General features: G+C 53.1%; 1 protein-coding gene across 1 annotated transcript; it reads left to right on the forward strand.

Moving 5' to 3' along the window:
• The first annotated feature begins 683 nt into the window (after nt 1-683).
• Ephx2 (epoxide hydrolase 2) lies at nt 684-24,278 on the forward strand. The gene is made up of 19 exons (XM_070016727.1): nt 684-855; nt 5,089-5,173; nt 5,775-5,934; nt 6,725-6,915; nt 7,836-7,958; nt 8,753-8,827; nt 9,919-10,014; nt 10,489-10,567; nt 11,790-11,824; nt 14,601-14,627; nt 15,899-15,984; nt 16,523-16,634; nt 18,584-18,655; nt 20,021-20,054; nt 20,676-20,778; nt 21,651-21,720; nt 22,845-22,925; nt 23,197-23,255; nt 23,411-24,278. The coding sequence occupies exons 1-19, from the start codon at nt 755-757 to the stop codon at nt 23,487-23,489; spliced, it is 1,668 nt and encodes a 555-aa protein (XP_069872828.1). The 5' UTR covers nt 684-754; the 3' UTR covers nt 23,490-24,278.
• Nucleotides 24,279-24,501: the final 223 nt, after the last annotated feature.

Below are 24,501 nucleotides of genomic sequence, written 5' to 3' on the forward strand. Positions count from 1 at the left end.
TGCTCCCCAGAAGGGAAGCTGTGTGGAGAAGCCTTAGGCGAGGGAGGATTCTAGAGCCTGGGAGGGAAAGACTGACTCCTGCCTTACCCCCGGGGCCAGGCGAGACTCCGGGTGTTCAGGACCAGGTGTGACCTGTCTGCAGGCAGCATATCCCAACCTAGGCCTGGCTGGAAGCCCCCATCACCCCAGGCAGGACAGTGCACTCGGGACCTAACCAAGAGGACCTGGCCCCAACCCCCCAGTAAGCACAGCCCGAGTTTTACTCCCGAGTGTGCTCCTTGGGACCCATATAAACCCGGCCCCCAAATCCAGTCCATGCCAGGGTCGAAGTGGTTCCATGAGCGAACCGGAAGTCCCCAACCCAGCACTCCCTAATTACCGCCAGCCCTCAGGGAGGGGGCGTGGCCAGGAAGGGGCGGGGCGAGCCACAGGTCTCGGTGTGGGCGTGTCCTGGGGGCGGAGCGGGGTGGAGAGCGGGGCTGGCGCCGAATGGGCGTGGGCGTGGCGGGGAGGTGGGCGTGGCGAAGCCGAGCTCTGGGCGTGGCGTAGCTGGGAGTGGGCGTGGCGAAGCCGAGCTCGGGCGTGGCGTGGCTGGGAGTGGGCGTGGCGTGGCTGGGAGTGGGCGTGGCGGGGCTGGGGAGTGGGCGGGGCTGGCCCGGGCAAGGCTCCCCCGCAGCGTCCGGCCGTCCACTGGCCCCAGTTCTTCGCAGTCCCGGGCGCTTTGTGTCTCGGTGGGAGGCGGCAGCCGGGTGCCATGGCGCTGCGCGTGGCCGTGTTCGACCTTGACGGGGTGCTGGCGCTGCCCTCGGTCGCGGGCGCCCTCCGCCGCGCCGAGGAGGCCCTGGCGCTGCCCAGGTAAGCCGGCCCACGCGCCACCGGCCGGGTCGGGGCCGCGGGGAGGGCCGGGAGCTGCCCGGCGGGGGCCTTGGCTTCCGCCCGCTCTGGACCAGCCCCGGGAAGGGTGAAAGCGGTTACCTGCCCTGCGTTACCGGCGCGCGTCAGTGGCCCCGTTGCCTTCTTGATCGCCTGGGCTGAGCCTCCGACGGAGTCCGGGATCCGGCGGCTTTCGGGAGGCCCGGAGACCCCGGAGCCGGCGCGCGCGTCGCGTGGAAGTTCTGCCGGAGACCTGTGGCCGCTGCCCGGTCCGGGCGTGTGCGGGGCCGCGCGTCGCGTGGAAGTTCTGCCGGAGACCTGTGGCCGCTGCCCGGTCCGGGCGTGTGCGGGGCGCCGCGCGGGTGGGAAATCCCACCCGATTGCAGAACTACACGCGGGAGTTCCAACTGTGGGAAGGGGGGATATCCAGGAGAAACACCCCGACTAAGCGACCCCGGAGGGGGGGTCTGGCAGCTTTGCATCCTGAGGTTTGCCCCATCGAGAGTTCTAGAAGGGGGGCCGTCCGGAGGACCACGCGGGGGCAGGTGGCCGCTGTGGGGCCGGCGGGTGGGGACTCCGCTCGTGGGCAGCCAGGTCCGGGCGGGGAGCCGCCAGCTCTCCTGGGGGGACTCCGGGGCAGGGGGAGCTCAGGTCTGGGCGGGGCTGGGGGGCGCTACAGGCTGCCCCCCCAGAGGTAGTGGGAGTGACTGAGGACCTGGGGTGGGGAGAATGCCATCAGCCTGTCCTGGGACTTGAACTCAGGGCCTGGACGCTGTCGGTGAGCGTTTTTCACTCAAGGCTAGCACCCTGTCCCTTGAGCTGCAGCTCCCCTTCTGGCTGTGGGGTGGTTGATTGGAGGTAGGAATCCCACCGACTCTCCTCCACTGCCACCCCCAGCTCCCAGCTTCCCCATCACAGGATCACAGGCGTGAGCCACTCCCACCCGGCCAGCAGGGCTGCTTAACCATTGTGCCACATAAATCATGAAAGCATCCAAAGCCACCTCAGTTTTCTCAGGTGTGGAAACGGGCTTTGCAGGGAACCAGCTTGTCCACACCACCGCTGGAACGGGTCTCTCTCCTCCCCCTCCCGCCTAGACTCTTTTTACCTCTGGTTTAGTAAGACTTTGCACCTCCCCAGCTGCTATTCAGAACACGATAGCAATCTTTCCAGGCTAAGTAAGTGCATCAAGAGCTGAGAAACAAAATCAAGCCGGCCCGAAGTCCACAATCAAACCAGCCACACTCTAAACAATTAGGATTGGGCAGAAAACTTCACTTGAACAGGGGAAGCCCCCTCAGAGCCAAGAATGCCCAGTGCGGGGCTTTTTTTGGGGGTTGGGGGGAATGAACTGAGAAAAAGAAAAATGAACTCATTTCCAAGAAGTCATATTTGTCATATTTAACAAATGTCATTTCACTACATTTTGACTCAATAATTTGATTTTAAAAAGAAAAAGGCACAATCTGCGAGCAAGCTATGAGGTCTGTTGGTGCGTGTGACTTCATCGATGTGGAAATGAATGTGATTTGTGAGGCTACAAGGCACAGGTATCCTGCTGTAGATAGATAATTCAGAGAGCATGGGTGAAGGCTGGGCATGGTGGCTCACACCTGTAATCCCAGCTACTTGGGAACCAGAGACAGGAGAATCATGGTTTAAGGCCAGGCAGGGCAAAGTTAGGAGTGAGACCCTATCTTAAAAACTAAACTAAAGGCGAAAGAACTGATTTTTTGGCTCAAGTGGTAAAGTACTTGACTACGCAGTGTAATCCCCAGTACCACAGTTAATTCATAAATTAAAGCACTGGTTGCTGCTGTCAGACCTAGGTTCTCAGCTTAGTTCTGGCACTGAGAAGCAAGCGTGGCTTGCATCTTCTTTTCTAAATCCCTGTCTGCCCTTGTATGCCTTCAGTGATGGTCCTGCTCATTCCTAACTCCTCCATTCTCCAGGCAAAAACCCTCAGGTTTTCTGTCTCATTCATCCATGGCGGCTTTCTATGTCATCTCCCTTGTTTCCTGTGAACTTCTTAGAAACAGAATGTATTTTTTCATTTTTCTCTCACAGCATGTAGCATAAAGTCTCATATACCTTAGGTGCTCATTTAAACATGGTTGAAGCTGGGCACTTGGTAGCTCACCTCTGTAACCCAACCTATCTACTCAGGAGATATAAGAATTCCTGTTTGAAGCCAGCCTGGACAGACAAATCCTCAAGACTCTTATCTTTAATCAACCAGCAAAACCCTGAAACAGGAATCATTGCTCAAGTGGTAGAGTACCAGTTCTGAGTAAGGAAGCCAAAAGGGAATACCCAGTACCAGGAAAAGATTGTTGGGTCCAATTGTGTATTCCTTCCTAAACTGGAGGACAGGTGTGTGTGGCGTGGACATCTTGTAAGGGCAGGAATGTCCCAAGTCAGAAATACAATGTCTACAGAAGTCTAAATTTATACAACTCACTGAGACTGTGATTCTGATGGCATGCAGTCATACCTTGATAAAGCGCTGTCCAGAAAATACTAAAGGTAAAGGGTGGCAGAGCCATTCCTGATACTGGAAACTTGGGCAGGGCCACAGGTAACAGGGATGGGCCTTCCTTTTTCGTTCTTTCTTCCTTTTTTTTTTTATGTCAGGCATGAGGCTTGAACTCAGGGCCTAGGCACTATCCCTGAGCTTTCTCACTCAAGGCTAGTGCTCTACAACTTTGAGCCACAGCATCACTTCCTGTTTTCTGGTGCTTAATTGTAGGGAGATTTTCCTGCTGGCGCTGGCTTTGAACCAAAATCCTCTGATCTTAGCCTCTTGAGTAGCTAGGATTTTAGGCATGAGCCACCAGCACCCAGTCTCCTCCTCTTCCTCCTCCTCTTCTGTCTCCTCCTCGTCGTTCTTTTTCTTCTTCCTTCCTTCCTTCCTTCCTTCCTTTCTTTCTTTCTTCCTTCCTTCCTTCCTTCCTTCCTTCCTTCCTTCCTTCCTTCCTTTCTTTCTTTCTTTCTTTCTTTCTTTCTTTCTTTCTTTCTTTCTTTCTTTCTTTCTTTCTTCTTTTTTTGCTGCCAGTACTGCAGCTTGAACTCAAGGTCTGGGCTCTGTCTCTTAGCTTTTTCACTCAAGGCTAGTGTTCTATCACTTGAACCATAGCTCCACTTCTAGCTTTTGGCTGGGTAATTGGAAATAAGTCTCACAGACTTTCTGTCTGGGCTGGCTTTGAACCATGAGATCCTCAGATCTCAGTCTCCTGAGTAGCTCAGGGATCAGCCATCAGCACCCAGCAAGTATATGTCTTTTTACTATTTGGTCCAGAGCTGATCATTTTACCTGTGAGAAGGTAAGGCCAGTGTAAAGGTCCTTGGCTGTTTATCAGAAAGGAAAATGCCAGGGTGGAGATATTTGTTCTCTTACTCAAGGATGGTGAATAACTGCAACTAGTTTGCCAGTTACAGTAGATAAGAGCAAAGAGTATTTATTTATGGCCCCTGCCATGAGGAATAACATGGACTGGTTGTCTCTTGTAAGGTACAGTCCAGGGTTACAAGTCCAAGATCAGGGGCTGGCCCCTCACAGTGTCCTCCCTCCAGATCTATGGCCAAGTTTTCTTTCCTCACAAGGACACCAGACATCTTAGATTAGCACCAGTGCCAGTGAGCTTATTTAACTTCCTTGCCTCTTTTTTTTGGGGGGGAGGTTGTGGGTGCTGAGGATCAAACCAAAGCAAGCAAGCAAGCAAGTGCTCACTAAGCTTTGACTCCAGCCCAACTCATTACCATGTTAAAGACTGTCTCCAAATGCAGAGGATTAGAACTTCAGTGTAGCAATTTGGGGAAAGGTCTGTTTTAGCTCTTAACAAGGGAAGCTTAAAAATAAAAGAGAGATCAGAGGAAGTTATAATCACAGCATTTAAGTGGCTGAGGCAGGAAGACTAGTGAGTTCAAGGCCAGTCTGGGCCAGCCCAAAATAATAAAAGAGAGAAAAAAAAAAAGAAGATAAAGTAGAAACTATATGTGCACAATTGAAACCAGAGGGAGAAACACTTCCTTCCTTTAGAAGGTTGTGAACTGTGAGGGCAGAGGCTGGGCGGCCCCTTCAGCTTCTCCCAGGCTGAAGCAGGCGCCTTCCTTACAGTGGTTTGTGAATATAAATGGTGTCTGGAGTTTATCCGCTACCTTATCCACTGTCTTGGCAGTGGATAAACTGATGGGTTCTTTGTGTGTGTCTTCCAGAGGATTCCTGAGTGAAACTTTCCAGAAAGATGGGCCGGATGACCTCAGTACCCGCCTCATGAAAGGGGAGATCACATTTTCCCAGGTGAGGTGAGGTACAGACCCAACCCCACACCCTTGTACACATTCTTTGCTTGCTTCTGTTTTCTCATTGGCTGAGGGCAACTCCCTACATTCTATCATAAGTCTCTGTACTCTGTGTACAATACACCCTGTGTGTCGTGTATTCAGAGCCAATCAGAAGACCTACAGCCTTCCCAGGTGACATTTAGGACCGGTTTGTGGTTTCTTTGGGCCAATCAGAGTTTCCATTGTCAAGCCCCTGAAGAACGTTTCTAGGGACTCTACAGCCAGGGGAGTTAAGTTAGGATAGAGCGGTCACTGGGACTGTGAGATAACTCTGCTTCAGAGTCAGGGACCGGAGAGACTGAGACAGCGTTCTTAGGAGTGCTCTGAGTCAGAGACCGAGGTACGTGGGTAGTTTCCAAGTTGGCTGTGTAGGGACGGTGCAGCCAGGGACAACATTGGTCCATGTCTTCTGGGAAGCCATGTGACGTTCCCAGTGGGTGAGTCCCCAGCGCAGAACTGCATGGTTGTGAAATGCACACATTTGGAGCTCGTGAGAACCGCCCAGGATTCTCTGAGAATTACAGCCTTTAATGATTCTCCTGGGGTCACTTTTACAGTGGGTGCCCCTCATGGAAGAAAACTACAAGAAACACTCTGCAGCGTCTGGAATCCACCTCCCAGAGAATTTCTCCATAGGCCAAATTTTTAGCCAGGCAGTGTCCTCAAGAAACATCAACCAGCCCATGCTTCAGGCAGCACTGGCCCTCAGAAAGAAAGGTAAGATTTGCACACTGCCACTCTCTCCTGACTGCACCAGAACCCAGGGCAGGACAGAGAACTACTAAGTATGATTACCAAATGCAGAAGACAGTGCTGTTAGAATGCCCTGGAAAATAGCTGGACTTTATCTGATTAAACAGTTTAGACCCATGATTGCCTTATAAACAGAAGCCTGTCTTTCCAGCAGCACGAGTCCAACTACTAACCCAAATGATTCAATCTCCCAGCACAGGTGAAAAAGAAAGCATTTTAAACAACTACAGTTTTGATCAAATGAACTGACAAGTGTGAGAACAGTAAGGTACAAGTGATTAAGGGTTCTATCCAAGCTAGACCGAGTAGTTCACACCCATAATCTCAGAAACACAGAATGTAGAGATCAAAAGGAGTGTGGTTCAAGGACAACCCAGCAAAAAGTGATTGAGACCCGTCGTAGTGGCAGCAGACCCCTGTCATTCCAGCTATGAGGGAGGCCATGTGGAGTATTTCTGTCTGAGGCCAGTCCAGGGCAAAACCACAAGTATCTGAAAAGTAACCCAAAGCATAAGTGGTTCAAATGGTAGAGTGCTTGCTTAATAAGCACAAGATCCTGAGTTCAAATCCTAGTCCTGTCCTTTCTCCCCCCAGAAAAGATTGTAGCCACAGCTCACCCTCAGATCTGTGTCTGATCTCTGCTGTGCATGGGTGGAGATACGACTTGTCTGTTGGAAGTTGGCTCCATGTGGGGCATTTGAGCATTTGGGGCCAAGTTCTGTCACTGGGTGCTCACCGGCCCCTTTCTGCGCAGGGTTTACGACTGGCATCTTCACCAACAACTGGCTGGATGACGGCACTGAGAGAGGCAGCGTGGCCCGGCTGATGAGTGAGCTGAGCCCGCACTTTGACTTCCTGATAGAGTCGTGTCAGGTTGGGATGATGAAGCCCGAGCTGCAGATGTACAAGTTCCTGCTGGACACCGTGAAGGCCAGTCCCGGTGAGGTGCGTGGATGCCTCCTCAGAGCGGGAACACCGCCCGCCGCATGGCAACCAGAGAGACGTTGACGTTCTCGTCTGGGATACATTTAGGACCTGGCAGGAAGTTCTAGGTTTGTTCCTCCAGGCTAGGACTTCTAAAGGATTTTTACCCAACCTTCCATCCAGAAAGTTCTCCCACAGGTGGACATGAGTCCCCTTTGTGTATCTCTTAGAAGACTGTGGTCAAAATGGAAATCACAAAAGGTGTTAGACAAACTATCTCAGTTTACCTATGAAGAAATAGAAACCCCGGGAGACTTTGCCAAGGCCACAAGGCTCAAGAAGGTCACCCCACCAAAGTGGGGAGCAGAATGTTGCCTGAGGGTCTGTCCATGTCCCCTGAGATCACTACGCTAGAACGCTTGCTTACTCAGACACTACTACGCTAACCTTCGAAAGGTGATAGAACCAAAATGAATCCCTCTTCTTCACTCTGTCCATCTCTTCCACTGGCCCCGCCTACGAGCTGAGCAGAACAAACCCTGCCCTGTTCCCGGGGGAGTCGTTCTGTGCTCAGTGTCAGGAGCGTTCCCTTCATGCCATTGGGATGGCTGCTGTCCTCAGCACCTGGAGTCTGGTGGGAACAGTGCTCCAAGCCCTGGGCTCCTGGTTTGGGTGGGCTATTGAAGATTGTGAGCTGCCCTCTTCCAAGATTATAAATAACCTCACCCGTATCTGCTCTGTGACTTTCAAGTTCTCTTTCTTATTTCCTTTTCTTAAAAAAAAAAAATCGTTAGTAACCAGAATTTATTTCAGAATAAGACATGAGGTCAGAGAGTAAGTGGGTCTGGAGAGAAGGATTCTGTCTCATTATGAAGCAGTCCCTGTGTGAGTTTCCATGTGTTTCGTTCTCCTGGCTGACAGCCCTCCTGTCTGGGGTCCAGGTTGTTTATCTGGATGACTTTGGGAGCAATCTGAAGCCGGCCCGTGACTTGGGAATGGCCACCATTCATGTCCAGGACACCCACACAGCCTTGAGAGAGCTGGAGAAAGTCACCGGGCTGCAGGTAACGTTGTGCCTGTGCAGGGTCTGGCTTCCTGCCACGCTTGTGTGATTATATAGAGAAAACAGCAGGTGGGAAGCCGGGGTCTAGGTTGTTGGTGCTTTGTGTGTGATTCACATGCACCTGTGCTGGCAGCTCATTGCCCGTGGTGCACTGAGCGCGTGGACCCTGGAGAGCCTCCCATTTCCCCTCCAGTCCGTAGCGGGAAGCGCAATCTGACAGCAGGAGTGTGAGCTAAATTTTGTTCCAGTCAGGGAACCAAGACAAGAGAAGGCTGTTCAAAAACTCCCTGCCTTGCTCTTCCAACAATATGAACAAAAAACTCATCTTCTTTTTCCTTTCTCCTGTTGAAAGCCAGGGTCTTGCCATGCAGCCTCAACTCACCATCCTCCTGCCTCAGCCTCCTGAGTGCTGAGATTTTAGACATGTACCACCGTGTCTGTTACAGACAAAAATGTTTCACTTAAGTAAGGAGGATGGTATAGGCTGTGATCTTTTGGGGGCTGTGGTTAGCTGACACCTTAGCTCGGAGGCTCTGGGGTTCCTGTGGACTGTAGAGCATCGTGTGAGAGTTTCCATGTGCCAGGATGGAGGCATGCTTCCTGTCACATCCCATGGGCCAGAGCCGAGTCATGGCGCTCCACTGACCTGGAGGAAGAGTGGGAGCAGGGAGGGACACAGGGTGGGCAGGACCGGAAGGACTCTGGAAGGGAGTCTGGGCTGGCCTTGGGCTCCCCTTGGGGAACGCTTGCAGGAAGACGCTGTCCCGTCTCTCACCTCACCATTGGTGTTTGCAGCTTCTCAGTCCCGCAGCCCCCCTGCCAGTCCCCTGCAGTCCTAATGACGTGGGCCACGGGTACGTGACCGTGAAGGTAAGTCTGCCGAGCGCTGTCTGCTGGTGCACACAGAGGGACTTGCGCGGGGGCACAGGAAGTCCACTATTTGCGAAAACAGGAAAGTATCTCCCCCAAGTCTCAGTCGTCAAACACTGATGGACACGGCCCCTGTATCACATTGTATACAGCAGTGTGGCCAATGTGGCCACGGGGACCAGCCGGCCTCCGAGCCCTGGTCTGCCAGGGCTCTGCAGCCTGGGCAGAGCTGGCTTTGTGCTCTGGCAGAGCAGTTTTTCCTTGTGTTGGGCCTGGCCTGGGTGGGAGGGGCGCAGGCATGAGCGAGGAACTCACAGTGAGGATGACGGGAGGGAAAAACTCTTAAGTGCCCAGTGGTCGGGGCCAGGGCTAGGTCGAGTGCATGTGGGGCGGGGCCCTAACTCTGGGCCCAGCAGCTTCTGACGGGAAGTCTCTAGGGGTTCACTGTGGGATCTTGCCTTGTCTTTGCTCCATTCAAATGGGCCAAAAGCTATGGATCAGCTCGAGAGCAGAGCAAGATGAGACAGTGCTTAGGAAGCAGGCAGATTCCAGGCCTAGCCAGGGCCCTGCCGTTGGCTAAGATCAATCAAGCTTCTCCTCACTCAGCTGCGGTGCCCACCGCTCTGAAGCGAGCTGGTCACTGTCTTTCCCCTGAGCTCCTGTTACAGAGTCAATGAAATGCCAAGTACAGATGCCGGGCCCAGGCCTTGGCACCGTCATGTTCTATGATCGAGAGAGCTGGCAGCCCCAGCTGCGCTGCCCAGATGCCCGGCTGCTCAGAAGCTCAGCTGAGCTCATTCGAAGCCTCGAGAGGAACGCTTAGCTGTGGGTGGCTGAAGGGGCAGAGCACTCGCCCAGCAGGTGCAGGGCCTTGTGTTCAAGCTCCAGTTCCAACAGGAAGAGAGAGGGAAGGGAGAAGGAAGGAAGGAAGGAGGGAGACACAGACACACAGATATAGAGAGAGAACTTGTTAGTTGTGCAATGTTGTTTCCCCCCCTCTCTCCCCCCCCAGCCTGGGGCTCCTGATGCTGATGTCACTGCCCCTCCCTCCCCTCTTTATCTGTCTTCTCCCTCCCCCGTCTCTCCCGCAGCCTGGGGTTCGCCTTCATTTTGCCGAGCTGGGCTCTGGCCCTGTTGTGTGCCTCTGCCATGGATTTCCTGAGAGCTGGTTCTCTTGGAGGTACCAGGTAAGGAAAACGGAGGCAGGCAGCCCCCAGACAGGGGGAGGGGAGGGGATCCTCTAGACCTTGTGGCCTGGCCTGGAAGGTGATAAAGCAGCTGGAATCTGAAAGTGGAGCATTGACTGAATTGCCACTGAAGGCCTCAGAAGTGTTAGGTGGGAAGAGGCCCCGCCCACGGCCGCGCCAGGCCCAGGGCCCCGGTGCAGGCTGGAAAGAGAACTTCTGGAAGACACTCTTAACCGCTGCTTGGGAAGTCTTCCTAACGAATGTCTGGTGCCATCGGTGCAGTGCATGAACCCCACCGCCATTCGTGGAGCCCGCCCAGCCAGGCTCCGGCTAGTGCCCTGGTGCGGAGACCTGGGCCTGCCAGGGAGCTCTGGGACAGAGGCATCCAGAGGAAGGGCAGGCTGGGCATGGAGGCGGCCAGCCCGGACAGCGGCCAGGCTGCGCTGCTGCCAGTCCCCACCACTTGTTTTCCAGATCCCAGCCCTGGCCCACGCGGGTTACCGGGTTCTAGCGATGGACATGAAAGGCTATGGAGACTCGTCCTCCCCTCCTGGTGGGTTGGCGGCCCTGCAGCTGTCCCCGGGGCAAGAACTGTCCTTCGAGTCCAGCCAGCCTCGCCCCCTCTCCTGCTGTGTCCCGTGTCTGTGTGTCAGCCCCACCCGTTCCAGCTGTCCACACCCAGGGGCAGGAAGCTCTCCCCGGCAGAGGGAGCCTGTGCTGCCGCTGGCCAGGGAAGCGGGAGGGAGCAGGTGCACCGTTCATCTTCCAGACCCTTCTCATATGCCTGGATGCAGGAAATAACTCCTCCCCGGGCAGCCCTGGTCCTCCCCTGAACGCCTCAGAGAGGCGCCGTACTACAGTGTGTGGTCCTCTGAGGCTGGCCGTGTCTCCTGGCTTCGTGTCTTCTAGGCATGTTGCTAAGAATATCTATTTGTCCAGTGGTAAACGCGTGGACACCTTCACCTTGGGGGTGGCTGGCCCCACGAAGGTATGGCGTGAGGACCACAGGCCGCACTTCCAGTCCTTAGGATTCGTGCCTCGGGGTAGAGGGCCTATGGTGATTGGTGACCAGATTGTTACGATTTTTAAGTGCTCTGATCACATTCACCCTCTCCTTTACCCTCCCATTTCTGACTGATTCTCGCCTTCAGATAACCTCCTATACCCTTAGACTGTTCTATGCTCATCGTCGACCAGATGATTAACCCAGTGTCAATGGGCCCAAGCAAACAGCTGTCCAGGGACAGCATGAGATCACCTTTGTGCTAAGACCCCGTGTGGGTTTATCAGTGTTTTTCTAGTGGACACACTTCTTTGGTTTTGTCAGCTTCAAAGGGATCCTCAGAACAAACTTTGTTTTTTTTCTAACTCAGCCTCCTGTGTGCTGGAATTACACATGTATGCTATCATGCCCAACAGCCCAAACTGTTAAGGACCCAGTTCTGGGGTCAGAAATGTGAAGCAGCCAGGTATCACACAGTCCTTGGTCCTCTAAGGGTCAGAAATGCCCCTTGTGGCCTGGCACGGTGAGCCAAGCCAGCTGCCCCTGTGATCACACATCTAGCCATGACTAAAGCCAGGTGACCTCGACTCCAGTTGACCAGCAAAAGCCATAAGTGGAGTAGGGCTCAGGTGGTAGAGCACCAGCTTTGAGTGAAAAAGCCAAGTGAGATCACAAGGCTCTTAGTACAGGTAGAAAAGAAAAGGCCCTTTGGGTTTATTGCTATGTTTAAACATCTCATGGATCAAGCATTCATTGTTACTTTTAATTACAGAAATAGAAGAGTACGCCATGGAAGTATTGTGTAAGGTAAGAAGGATCTCCGGTAATGACCATCACATCCTGTCCAGCCTGGATTTCTCACTGATAGAAGCCAGACGCTTGTGTGTCCACCTAACCCAAAGCATAACACGTGACACTCGGGTATAACTTCTGAAAGTTACGGTGATGGTTCCGAGCGATAACCAACATGCATGGAGCACTTAGTGTGCTTGCCACAGGAAACTGAGTCACAGCCAGGTTAAGGTCACGGTCTGGGCTGAGAGCTAGTCGAGCGAGGTCTGAGCCCTGCCCGACCCTGCTGAGGCCTCTCCATCCCGGGAGTATGCACAGGCGACTCGCCCCAGCCCCACACGCACTCTGTGGCCTCTTAGCCTCAGAACTCAGGTAAAGCTGACTTCCAGGCCGGGCTGTCATCCTACCTCAGTCTCCCAACTTTGCTCCTTTTTTTCTTCCTGCCCCTGATCTTATTCATGACTCCCGTGAAATCCTTCCACGTGTCTTTGGGGACCCTGTGTGGAGTCCTCCTTGTGTTCTGCTGCTGTCCAGGCATCCAGATCCCACTTTATTATTATTATTATTATTATTATTATTATTATTATTATTATTATTATTATTATTATTATTTTGCCAGTCCTAGAGCTTGAACTCAGGACCTAGGCACTGTTCCTGAGCTGCTTTTTGCTCAAGGCTAGCATTCTACCACTTGAGCCACAGCACTACTGGCTTTTTCTGTTTCTGTGGTACTGAGGAATTGAACCCAGGGCTTCATGCCTTCTAGGCAAGCATTCCGCCACCGAGCTACATTCCCAGCCTGGACCTCATTTATTGCCATCAGAATTGATTCTTGAGGTGGGTATATTGGATTACTTCAAAGGCCCATGCTCTACAGAAGAAACCAGACATGTTCCTATCCACCCAGGCCACTTTAAAAACCAAACAAAATACTACCAGGCCATCCACTATAAGAAATGTGCCCAAGAGAACTGCATGCCCATACACAAAACTCCCCAGACACCCGTGTTCACACCAGGACTAGTCAAGGCCGCCGTACACAGAAACAGCCCAGATAGCCACCCACTGCCGAATGCATAGACACGTTTTAATCTGTGCACTGGAACAGTACACAGCCCTAAAGAGGTGCAGTACTGTCAAATGCTTCCCCATGAGTGATACTTAAACACAGGACACTAAGTAGAAGGCGCCAATTATAAAAGCAATATTATTTCATCTCATCTCCATGAAGTATTGAGAAGTGACTAATCCACCTACCAGAATGAGATTAGTGGTTGCCAGGAGACAGGGAAAGTGATACATAGTTATTAATTACTGTGTTCTTGAAGCACAGTCCCCTGATCATTTATTCTCCTAGCTGTAATTGTGTGTCCCTTGACCAATGCCTTCCTCACCCCCTTGACCTCTATCTGGTGCCTTCAAGCACACGTTCTTGCAAATGATGGTATTTTACCCTTCAGTATCTGACTATATCTCTGTATATCTATACCCCATTTTCTTTATCTGCCTATTTAATGTGGACACTTCAGTTGACTTCATTGCTTGGCTCCCTTAAACCTGAGTGTTCAGAGGTCTGTGTGTGTGTGTGTGTGTGTGTGTGTGTGTGTGTGTGTGTGTGTGTGTGTGTGTGTGTGTGTGTGTGTTTGATTTATGGATAACTTTATGGAACCCACAGACCTGAACATACATAGACTTAGAAGACCAAACTGGGAATGGTGGACTGTAGCACAGAACCACTATCTTCTAGAATGCTTTGTACCCTGTGCTTCTGCCACTGTGTATGACCTTGGGTGAAGGTCATGCTCTCTTGCAGAATGCAGTAAAGGGCTGGGCTACATGCTCTCCCAGGCTCCTTTACACTCCTTCAGATCTGAGCATGGACCTCCATTTGTGAGCTCAGCGAGCTATCCCCAGCCTCTCTGGTACATTGGAGAGTGTAAAGGATGGGTGTACCTGTGGTGTTCAGATATGGAATTCGAGGCATGGGTGCCCATGTGTGTTTTCCTGGGGAGAGGACCCTGTGAATTTATCAGTGACTCCAAGAGGTCTTGGGTCTGGGGACACTGTGATTGGAGGAGGGGATGGGGCTAACACAGCATATTCTGTCCACCCTATCTCTCCATCTCTGTATCTCTCCTTTCCAGTACTGGGGATTGATCTCAGGTCCCCGTTTGCTACACAGGTGCTCTATCACTTGAGCCACACAAGCAGCCTTTTTCCTTACTGTTTGTTTTATTAGCTAGGTTCTCAAGCTACCTTTGCCTGTACTGGCCTTGGACTGTGATTCTCCTTTTCTCTTCTTTTTTTTTTTCTTTTTGCTTATGCGGTACTGAGGAATCGAACCCAGGGCCTCATGCATGCAAGGCAAGCGCTCTACCACTGAGCCACCTTCTCAGCCCTCCTTTTCTCTTCTTCACTGAGATTTGTTTCTTCTGCTCATTGCTGTACCCCCAAGTTTAGAGTGACTGCAGCATAGCAGACACATGTTTTGCGTGTGTGTGCTCTTACCAGAATTTGAACTAAGGAGCTCATGCTTTTGCTTGACATCCTTGCTCATGGCTGGTGCTCTACCATTTGAGCCACATCTCAGCATAGCTTTTTTCCTGGTTACTTGGAGGTGGAGTCTCACAAACTTTTCTCAGGGCTAGCCTTGAACTGCAATCTCTCAGGTTTCAGCCTCCTGAGTAGCTAGGACCATAGATGTGAGCCTCTGGCACCCAGCTCTAAATACGATTTTATTGTATCCACCCAGTTCCCCTTTCTGAATTGGTGTCTGTGTTTTCTTTTCTAGGAGATGGTAACCTTCCTGGATAAGTTGGTAAGTCACTGTTCATAGTCAATCTCTTTGGAGAATTCCATGTATTCGGTGGGGTGTACTGTGGACAGTGCAGGGCAAAGGGGGAAGGAGTTTCCCAGTCAGCCATGTCTGAGGAAAAGGGCAGCAAGAGCCAGAGGCAGGGTTGGAGCTTGTTAACAGTTCATGGGAGCCAGCACAGTGCCAGGCCTGGGAGGAGCGGCAGGGTGGGTCTGCCTTCCGCGTAGACGCCACTCCGTGGAGCTGGGCTTGGAGGTGGTATGCAAGGAGGGGACGGGACACTGGGCACAGCTTTGGCCACCCAGGCTGGTTCCTTAGTCAACTCATCACATGACTGCAAACAACCTGAGACTGCCTCAGACTGGGGAGGAGGGGGACGGAGGGACTGGAGGTTGCAGGTCACCAGGCGCTTCCCTGGAACTCACTGTCTGGTCCAGCTGCAGCATCTGCCCCCTGGGGTGGTTGGTAGTTGAAGTGGTCAGAGGGGAGGACCCGAGGAAGAAGTCCGGCTGCAGGGAGGTCCTCGGGGTGCTGACAGGCACAGACCACCGTCAGGTCTGTGTGTGGATGCACAGGTGTGGAGCCTCACAGGCGCCTGGGCCTGGGGCTCCCCTACCCCTCGTGAGGAGTAGGGGGATGGTGAGGGTCCAGAAGACCCTCAGGTGGCAGGCTGGAATAGAGGACAGCACAGAATTACTTTTATTGAGAGACTTGGGTCAGAACTGTGGTTCTCCCACCAGCCATCCATGTGGCCTTAGGCAGCTCGCCTCCCTGCCGGAGCCTGTCTTCCCATTGATAAAGTGGAGACTGAAGATGCATGGAAGGTTCTAGGTGGGATGGAGACCCTTCCCTCAGCTCCTAGGAGGAGCTCAGTCAAGGGGAGCTGCTGTTATCTTCAGCAGAGGCTTCAGGAAGGAGAATAAGGAAGCTTTTGGACTTTCTCATGGCTACCTATGAGAGTCCCCAGGGGGCCCGCCATAATCAGTGGGTGAATGCTGATCATGGGGTGCAGGAAGGAACTTCCACTCCTCTTCAGAGAAGGAGAAAGTTCCGTTTGCGGGAAGGTGGAGGAGTGGAGCTCATGCCCCGTGGCCTTGGTCATTCGTGAGAAGAGTGTGAGGCTGCAGACATGTGGGGTTGAGGCTAGATGAGGGTGGATGTCCTGGATGCCATTCTGGGAGTCAGTGGGGAGTCCCTGGCTTGCCAGTGAGGGTCTTGCCCACGCATGCACCATTCCTGACCCCACCCTACCCACTCCCTGTTCTCTCATCCAGGGCATCCCACAAGCCGTATTCATTGGGCATGACTGGGCTGGCGTGCTGGTGTGGAAAATGGCTCTGTTCTACCCCGAGAGAGTGAGGTGGGTGGCCACAGCCAGAAGAACTTGGTAACCTCCCACAGAAGTGTGCCCCCATCACTTACCCCAGAAGACATATCAAAGACAAGAAGGGAGTGTGGGAAGTTGAGCCCTCCACTGCCCCACTAACTTGGAAGGCCTACGGAGCTCATCTCTCAGGAAGCAACTCCCGGCCTAGTCGCTAGCATTGAGACAAAATGATCAGGACCCAAGTGAAAAAACCATTCCACAAGGTTGAAAGCAAAGCCTCCCCCCAGAGACCTCAGGCCCAGGCCACCTCTGCTTCTCAGCTCCCCTTCTCGTTCTTTCCCTGGCTGTGGTGTTGTCACAGAGGCCACCTGGCCATGATGGGGTGGGAAGATGCTAAATGAGGGAAAAGAAAAGCTAGGAATAAAAACATCCTGAGTTCCCATCCTCCTTTCCCATGCACTGCCCGCCTGACACCCATCACAGACCACTTCCCACTCGGCGTCCATTTTGACGTGTGTCCTCATAGGCCGGCTTCTCACGGGCCCTGTCGCCACGCCTCTTACTTCTGCAGGGCAGTGGCCAGTGTGAACACTCCCTACAAGCCAGAAAATCCCAGCATACACCCCATGGAGGTCATAAAAAACATCCCAGTTTTTAACTACCAGCTCTACTTCCAAGAACCCGTAAGTGTGGGGTGCCGAGGGCTGTGGCTTCCACATAACTGTCCTTTCCTCTTCCTTTCTCTTCCTGTTGGCTTATCTCCATCCCCGTTAATTGTCCATGGCATTGGTCACAAATGATTTCTCAGATCGACTTGATGCATGGGCTGCAGAGATCAGTGGGTCGTGTGTGTGTGTGTGTGTGTGTGTGTGTGTTGCTTCTGCTGTTGTGGAACTGCATGGGTTCAGGGTGGGTGCTGGCTTGGCACTACCTCCCTTGGCCTCTCCCCAGGGACCTGGAAGCTCTGCTCACTGAGAACTGAGCTTTGTGTGTTGGTACCCAAGGCTACAAAGTCCCACAGCAGGTCCCACATGTTCTGTAAGAGTATGGCAATGGGCTGGAATGCAGCTTAGTGGCAGTGTGCTTGGCTAGCATGTATGAAGCCCTGGGTTCGATTCCTCAATACCACATAAACAGAAAAAGGTGGAAGTGGCACTGTGGCTCAAGTGGTAAAGTACTAGCCTTGAGCACAAAGAGGCTCAGGGACAGATTCCAGGCCCTAAGTTCAAGCCCCATGACTGGCAAAAAAAAAAAAAAAGTATGGAAGTTTGCCAAGTACACTCAGATACCACCAACACAGCCCTGAACCACGGGTGGCACATGTGGTGGGTGGGGTGTCACTGCTACCATTAAGGACACAGATAGCAGTTCATGAGTGACTTGTCCAGGAGTAAAGACCCTTCCTCCATGCAGACCCCCACAAACCAGCCATGCATTCACCCAGGCACCCGCGTAGCCAGGCTGTGGTGTATTTGTGGAATGAGTACTCTGCTCACAGAGAAACCCTTCCACTGACTCTCCTAGCTGTGCCCTTCCACCACTGTCCCAAACACAGTCTTCTCCAGGCTTTGCCACCTCCTCCCGCCACCACTGAATAACTGCTGCCGTGGACGTGTGATCTGCCCCTGAGCCACCTAACTGCCTGGATGCAGTGGTGGCAGCCTCTGTGACTTGTCCTGGGTGGAGAAGAGGCTGGAGTTGCGTTGTCAGGGAAGAGGCCCCCAAAGCTTGAGCTCTACGGTTGTGCTCACTCTGGGAGGCCACCTTGCTCTTCCTGAGCGCTCTGGACCCCCGCCAGGAGCAGGGCAGGGCAGGCCACATGGATCACCCGTGGCACGGAATCTGGGCTTGGAAGGGTTTTTGAGTATGAGATGCGGTACCATGGAGAATCAATGGAGCCTTCTGCCGTGTGATGGATGCCAGGGCTCCGGAGGCAGAGCTGCGGTGATGGATGTGCACCTGCTCCGGGCGGGTCATCCGTGCTGGTGCTGCTTCTTATTTATGACCCCCGTCCCACTGCAGAACTGGCCGCTGCTTATGAGCTCAGCCCTGCAGAGGCCTGGACAGGGGTTTGCTCTCAAATGGGCCCCAGAAGAGCAAAGGACACTGAGACGCAGTAAAAACATAGTGAGCACAAAGAGAAATAGTCTGTCTACCCACAGAAAGTCCATCAGCCCAGCAGGGAGAATGGGAAGGGGGGAGGGGGAAGGGGAGGAGAGACGGGCCTGTGTTCAAAGCCCAGGGCTGCAACAAACAGGCCAAAGAAATAACCAGGTAAGATGTTCCTGATATCTAAATATATCTGCAATCATCAAGCCTTGTCCACACTCCTGGGCCCAAATCAGACATGGATGTTGAAGTTACGTGAACAAGAGTTTTACTCGCGCTGCATTTGACCTTCAACATTGTCCTTCTCACTTAGCTCCCTGCAGCCACGTCCGCCTACAGCAGCCCCCCTTAACAGTCTCATAGCAGGACTTTAGGGAAAAATCAACCTCATAGGATTCTCATGACACCTGGGCCGGTGGATGGGGTGGTGGGGCGGGGCAGGGGGCCCTGCAGCTGCAGTCAGCGCTTTGGGGAAGGGCTCAGCTCCCCAAGGCCCTCCATGGTGCTCTCTTGCCTGTTTCAGGGAGTGGCAGAGGCAGAATTGGAACAAAACTTGAGTCGAACTTTCAAAAGCTTCTTCCGAGCAAGTGATGAGGTAGGCCGTGGGGGACGGGTTGTGGAGGAGGGTGAGGGGGGCTGCTCTGACGGAAAAGGAGGCCCTGGATGGAGCAGGAGCCAGGAACCTTCCTTGGGGCCTCCTCGTCTGGCCGCTGTGGTCAGTAGATTCTGTTGTGACTGGAGAAAGTCACATTCCCTGTCACCGCAGGCTGAGATGTGAGCAGTGATTTCAGCAGCCTAGTCGTGTGGGAATTAGCCTATTAGCACGATTACCACTGTAATGTGCATAATTGATTTACCCCAGTGCAGAAGTAATTGCTCTCTCTAACTCAGCTCTAGCATGCTGAAGGAGTTTATAATACCTTCACTTCATAAGCCCTCACCCCTGACCTGTGTCAGCCCTCACCTCACCGATGTGTTTGCTGTCTCTCATGGGACTGTGTGTGTCTGTGTGTCTGTGTGTGTGTTTCATCTTGGTTTGTGAATTCATCTTCAGCAACACTTAATCTTTACCTCCGTTTGGACTGAGAAAATCACCCTCTCACGTGCTTAGCGTTTCCTCTGCCTGGCACCTGTGGCGTGGCCGCCAGGATTCAGGGTTGTTTGCTTCCGACCTTGGGGGTCCCCCAGTCCTGGGCACTGTGCAGATTCAGATGACGCCTAGGGAACATCTTTTTGGTCTCATCTCGTTAACTAGCTGAAATTGATGTATTTTCAAAAATATCTTCCTTTATATTTCTCTGTCATTATGGATAGATTTTTCTTTATACCTTTTTTTTTTTTTTTTTTGCCAGTCCCGGGGCTTGAACTTGGGTCCTGGGCACTGTCCTTGAGCTGCTTTTTGCTCAAGGCTAGTGTTCTACCTCTTGAACCACCACTCAACTTGCAGCTTTTTTGGTAATTTATTGGAGATGAGGATCTCACAGACTTTCCTGCCTGGGCTGACTTCAAACCACAATCCTCAGATCTCAGCCTCCTGAGTAGCTAGGTGTGAGTCATCAGCATCTGGCTTTTATTCCAACTTTTAACTGTGGTGGGAAGTATTATTTATAATCTCTACCCCCTGGTCCGCCTGAGGTCATGTCTCTTGTTCTCTTTTGATGAGCCCCAGACTATCTCCTCTCCAAGATCTGCCAGGGCCAGAGCTTTGGCTATAGGCTCCACGTTTAACTCTGCAGGGTTAAACCCCCCACCTTGCTGTGTCTCTGTGCTGAATTAAACTGCATTATGCAAGCATGGGACCAAGTAGCGAGCCTGGAGGGTTCAATGCCATCCACGGTTTCTCCCGAGGTCTCAGGACTTACCCACAGAGAAGCGGAGCACCCGAGGGCTCTCAGAGGGCCCCTTTTGTGTCCTGGCTTGGACTCACCCATGACCTCCTTTTGTCCTCCTCTTCCAACAGGGCTTTCTGTCGGTGCACAAAGTCACTGAAATGGGTAAGAGCCTTCTAGAACATGCTGGTATATGAATGCCTCTTCCTCTAACTGAAAATGGCGGGCGGGCTCCATTCAGGCACAGGGTTAGTGGCCCAGGTGGCTCCCTTGGAAGCTACGTTGTCCCTGAGTGGGCAGTGGTCACCCCCTGGGAGGGTGGACCAGCTATTGGCAGGACACAGCACACCTCTGAAGATGACACGGGGTCCCACCTCCATGGGGACGGGAAGGTCTGTGGGCATGCAGAGCCCGCAGCCTCTGGTCCTCTGATCTGGATGCTCTTCTTGACCAAGAGGAAGAACCAAGCCAGTAAGTACCTACAAGAATTCTGAGAGCTGGGCAAAATGTGTTCAGCTGTTTGAAGAAGGTTAGCATGAGGGAGCTTGGCAGGTGGCGGCCGCAGGGCCTGGCTGAAATCGTGTCGCCCTGAGCGGTAGGCACGTGTTGGGAGCAGTGTGTGCCCACCGTGGTGTGGCCAGAGCAGCGACTGCATGTGGTGCGTGGGCTGCTGCCGTGGGCATGTTGGGTGGGATGTGGGAGCACACGGGTGCCCAGTCTCAGCTACTGAGGATGCTAGCTTGGAACCTGGGCCTGCGGGCAGGAGGAAACAAGTGGCTTTTGCAGGAGGCCTCTTTGTGAAGACTCCAGAAGACCCCAGCCTCAGCAAGATAGTCACAGAGGAAGAAATCCAGTTCTACATCCAACAGTTTAAGAAGACTGGATTCAGGTATGGAGGGGACAGGGCTCGAGGCCTGGCAGGGAAGGATTTCTAGTTTCCTTCACCTCAGGTCCCCAGAATGCCAGGCCAGCCTTGGCTTGAATGCTTCCAGTGTCTGAAGACTCCCTACCTGTGGTGTGCAGCCCAGGTTTGAGGTAGTCCAGCTCGCTGCATTTTATAATCTGTCCACAAAGGACAGAAGTTGTAAATTGCTCTTGAGTTACCACTGCTGTGTGAATCAGATGGTAGCTCTGAGTTCTGTCTTCAGAGTGATACAAAACTCCAGGTAAATCGAGGCCTACATATATTTGGACACCTTTGCACCACTTCCCAGGGTCCCTTTCCAGAGAGTGGCCTCATTGGTGAGGGGCTAATCTTGGGTCTTTCACCCTCCAACAACATCAATAGAGGCCAAGAATGACCCTGTGGCCCTGGCCTCCATGTGTCCTGAGCCTCTCTGATGACTTCAGGCACTGTGGTGGGGTCCTCCACCCCTGTACCTGGCCTACTCAGTGTAGTTCGGTGGGTGTGGACTGAAGGCATGAGTTTTAGCCCTGGTCTGCCCCCTCAAAGCACTAAGCACCCTCCCAGGGATGATGGAGCACCCTCCCAGGGATGATTGAGTACCTTCCCAGGGATGAGTACCTTCCCAGGGATGGTGGAACAATCTCCCAGGGATGATGGAGCACCTCCCAGGGATGAGGGAGCACTCTCCCAGTGATGATGGAGCGCCCTCCCAGGGATGATTGAGTACCTTCCCAGGGATGAGTGCCTTCCCAGGGATGACGGTGCACCCTCCCAGGGATGATGGAGCTCTTTTGCAGGGACAGAATAGTAAGCCCCTCGAAGCTCATCTGTGCTATTCTCTCATCCACTTTCAGAGGTCCCCTAAACTGGTACCGGAACATGGAACAAAACTGGAAGTGGGGTTGCAGAGGTGCTGGACGGAAGGTGAATGCTGGGTTCCTCTAAGGTGCCTTTCATCTCCTTTTGACCCCACCTGGCGTGACCTCAGGCCTCGGCTGGGCTGCGCAGTCCTGCCTACTTTGTCCTTTCCATTTGTGGTTGGGACAGACTTCCCGTGGGAGCTTCCTCAGCACCTCCTCCTGGGATGGTGGTGCGTGGCACCGGGGACGGTGCAGCATCATTTGGGAAGCCCAGAATTCTTGGCAGTGGTCTGGCAAGGACAGCAGATGTGTCAGGGTAACTCTGGGGCAGCATGGAGCCCACGTATAGAGGCCTGTCGAGCACTCTCAGATACACAAGGCCTTTGCTTGTGCCTGTGGGTCTCACCTTCCTCTGCTGAGCAGGTGGTGGGTGTCCAGACCTCTGGGTCTGTACAGGGAAGCATTTCACATTGCCAGTGTTAAGCACCAGAGGCAAAGTGCGTTCTCTCCCACAAAGGTAGTACAGTAGCCAAGGCTCCCTGGGCTCCAGTGCCTGCATCAACTGGGTTTGGTCCAGGCCAGTGATCGTGCGTGCTGTGTGCTGACAGCACACTAGGCCGTGGGGATGAGCAGCCCACAGAGGAGAGCAGATCCTGACTAACAAAGGTCCTGAGGCAGCATGTAACAGTCTTTAAAAGCAGGTTAGGAAGCAAGCTGGCCTGGGCCTAATCTACAGAAGAGCTGTGATGTTACTCAGTGGTAGAGCACTTGCCTAGCTGACAAAAGTCCCAAATCCCTAACGCCCTGGATTCAGTCCCCAGGATTGGAGAGAGGGAAGGAGTTAAGAGCCCGTGGAGGCTCTAGGAAATAGAAATAAAGCCCATTTCTGCTTCTACTGGTAACACAAAATTACCTGTCCTGGCCGCTCCATGCACACACACACACACACACACACACACACACACACGCCCATCACTACAGTACAAATCCAGCATGAACGATGCCGCTGGCTCCTTCCTGCTGTGTTTGACAGAGGCCACACCTGGGCCACGGCGACAGGCATAGCGAGGGTCTTTCCAGCGGGGGAGGCCTCCAGGCGCACCCGCACGCTGCTCTCCCTGCCCAGACGAAGAGAGGGATCTGTGCTGGTGGTGTGCTGCCTTCCCCTTTGCCTGCTCTCTTCTCCAGATCCTGGTCCCAGCCCTGATGGTCACCGCGGAGAAGGACTTCGTTCTCACTCCTCAGATGTCCAAGAACATGGAGGACTGGGTGAGGACACGAGCATCACCCATGGGTCCACCGAGGCGGTGTGGGGACCCAGAGGGGAGATGATGGCAGCGGAGGCCACAGTGTCCAGACAGATGGGAGCGTTGGCTAGAGGCTGCCCATGTTCACAGCCGGCGCACCGGCCCTTTCCTCCTAGTGACGTGGGGTGCTCTAGGGTAGCTTGGGGCGGCAGGAGACCCCTCCCATGTGCTTTCTGGGGCATGTCACGCTGATGTGAAAGCAAACCCAGGTGTGTTCTTCCATTCTCCTTCAGATCCCCCACCTGAAAAGGGGAAACATTAAGGACTGTGGACACTGGACACAGATGGAGAAGTAAGGAGCTGGGGGGGTGCGGGGGGGCAGGATCTCCTGCTCACTTTCACACGCTTCATGCTCCCCGATTTGGGTCTGGCTTGGTCACTTGCTTCATGTGCTCGGTGAGCTCAGTGAGCTCTGACTGGGTGAGTGGACCTTGGTTTTCCCTCTAGGCCTGCGGAGTTGAACCAGATCCTCATTGAGTGGCTGGATGCTGAAGTCAAGCACCTGCCGGTGGTCTCCAAGATGTAGTCGGTGGCTCATTCCCTGCAGTGCTTACGTTCTGCATGGGGCTGAAGGAGGGCTCTTGTCCGGATGTGGCCTTCACTTCACCTCTTGTAACCCGCAGCATTGCTCTCAAGGGGTTGGACAAAATGGTTCTCTTGAAGTCCTTCAAAGACGCTGTAATTTTAGATCTAGGAGGAATCGTGTGTGATTAGTGCTCTGGGTATAATTGCATCTTCCATTGAGCTCTCACAACCATTAGTGCCCTGACAGGACAGAACGGGGACAGCCCAGGGTGCTTTGTCTTTGACCAGTGTTTTGCTAAAAATTTGCAGTTCATTTTGAAGCACCTGAGCAGAGATTAGGAGCCTTTGTTCAGTAGAGCTTAGACTAGGGAGCTCCTGCTCTTTGTGTCCGTGGAGCATCACGGCGGTAGTTCTGAGAAGCTGGCACAGCTCTGTGCATGCCCTGTCTGCCCTCGCGCTGCTCTGCGGGCTCCTGCCAGGATGTGGTGGTCTGTGGCAGCCATCAAGGTCGCCCGGGCCCCTCCTCCCTGCTCCCCCACGGGCTTTGCTCCTGTCCTGATGCATAATTTGTGCACTTGAAGTGTGTGGTGGGACTGAGACTCTAAGTGGATGTTCAGATGCCCTGTGTGGCGAGCATGCACCGCCTCTGGGGTTCGGTGCTAGTCTCACTCTGCCTTCTCTTTTAATGGGTCTTATTTGGGCAACTGGGTCTTGAAGCAAGCTAAATTAGGGACACTTAGGGACGGCAACGCAGAGCCGGGAGCTAAGAATAAACTGTATTCGTGGGTGACTTGAAGTCTCGCACTCCTCATTTGGCTAGAACAGCAGTTCTTAACCTTGCAGCACTGATTTGCCCAGAGTTGTAGATAAGCACACCCTGGGTGGCTATCCCAAGAGAAATTCATACTTGGATTAAAAGGAGACCTTTTAATAAATAAAGAGCCCCTAACTATGGATGTTTCTGCCCTGAATAAATAACTTTCTGAAAGCAGATCATCAGTTCATAAGGCAGG

Source organism: Dipodomys merriami, unplaced genomic scaffold (genome assembly GCF_024711535.1).
Source record: "Dipodomys merriami isolate MVZ:Mamm:240054 unplaced genomic scaffold, mDipMer1.0.p SCAF_12, whole genome shotgun sequence".
Classification (NCBI taxonomy): Eukaryota; Metazoa; Chordata; class Mammalia; order Rodentia; family Heteromyidae; genus Dipodomys; species Dipodomys merriami.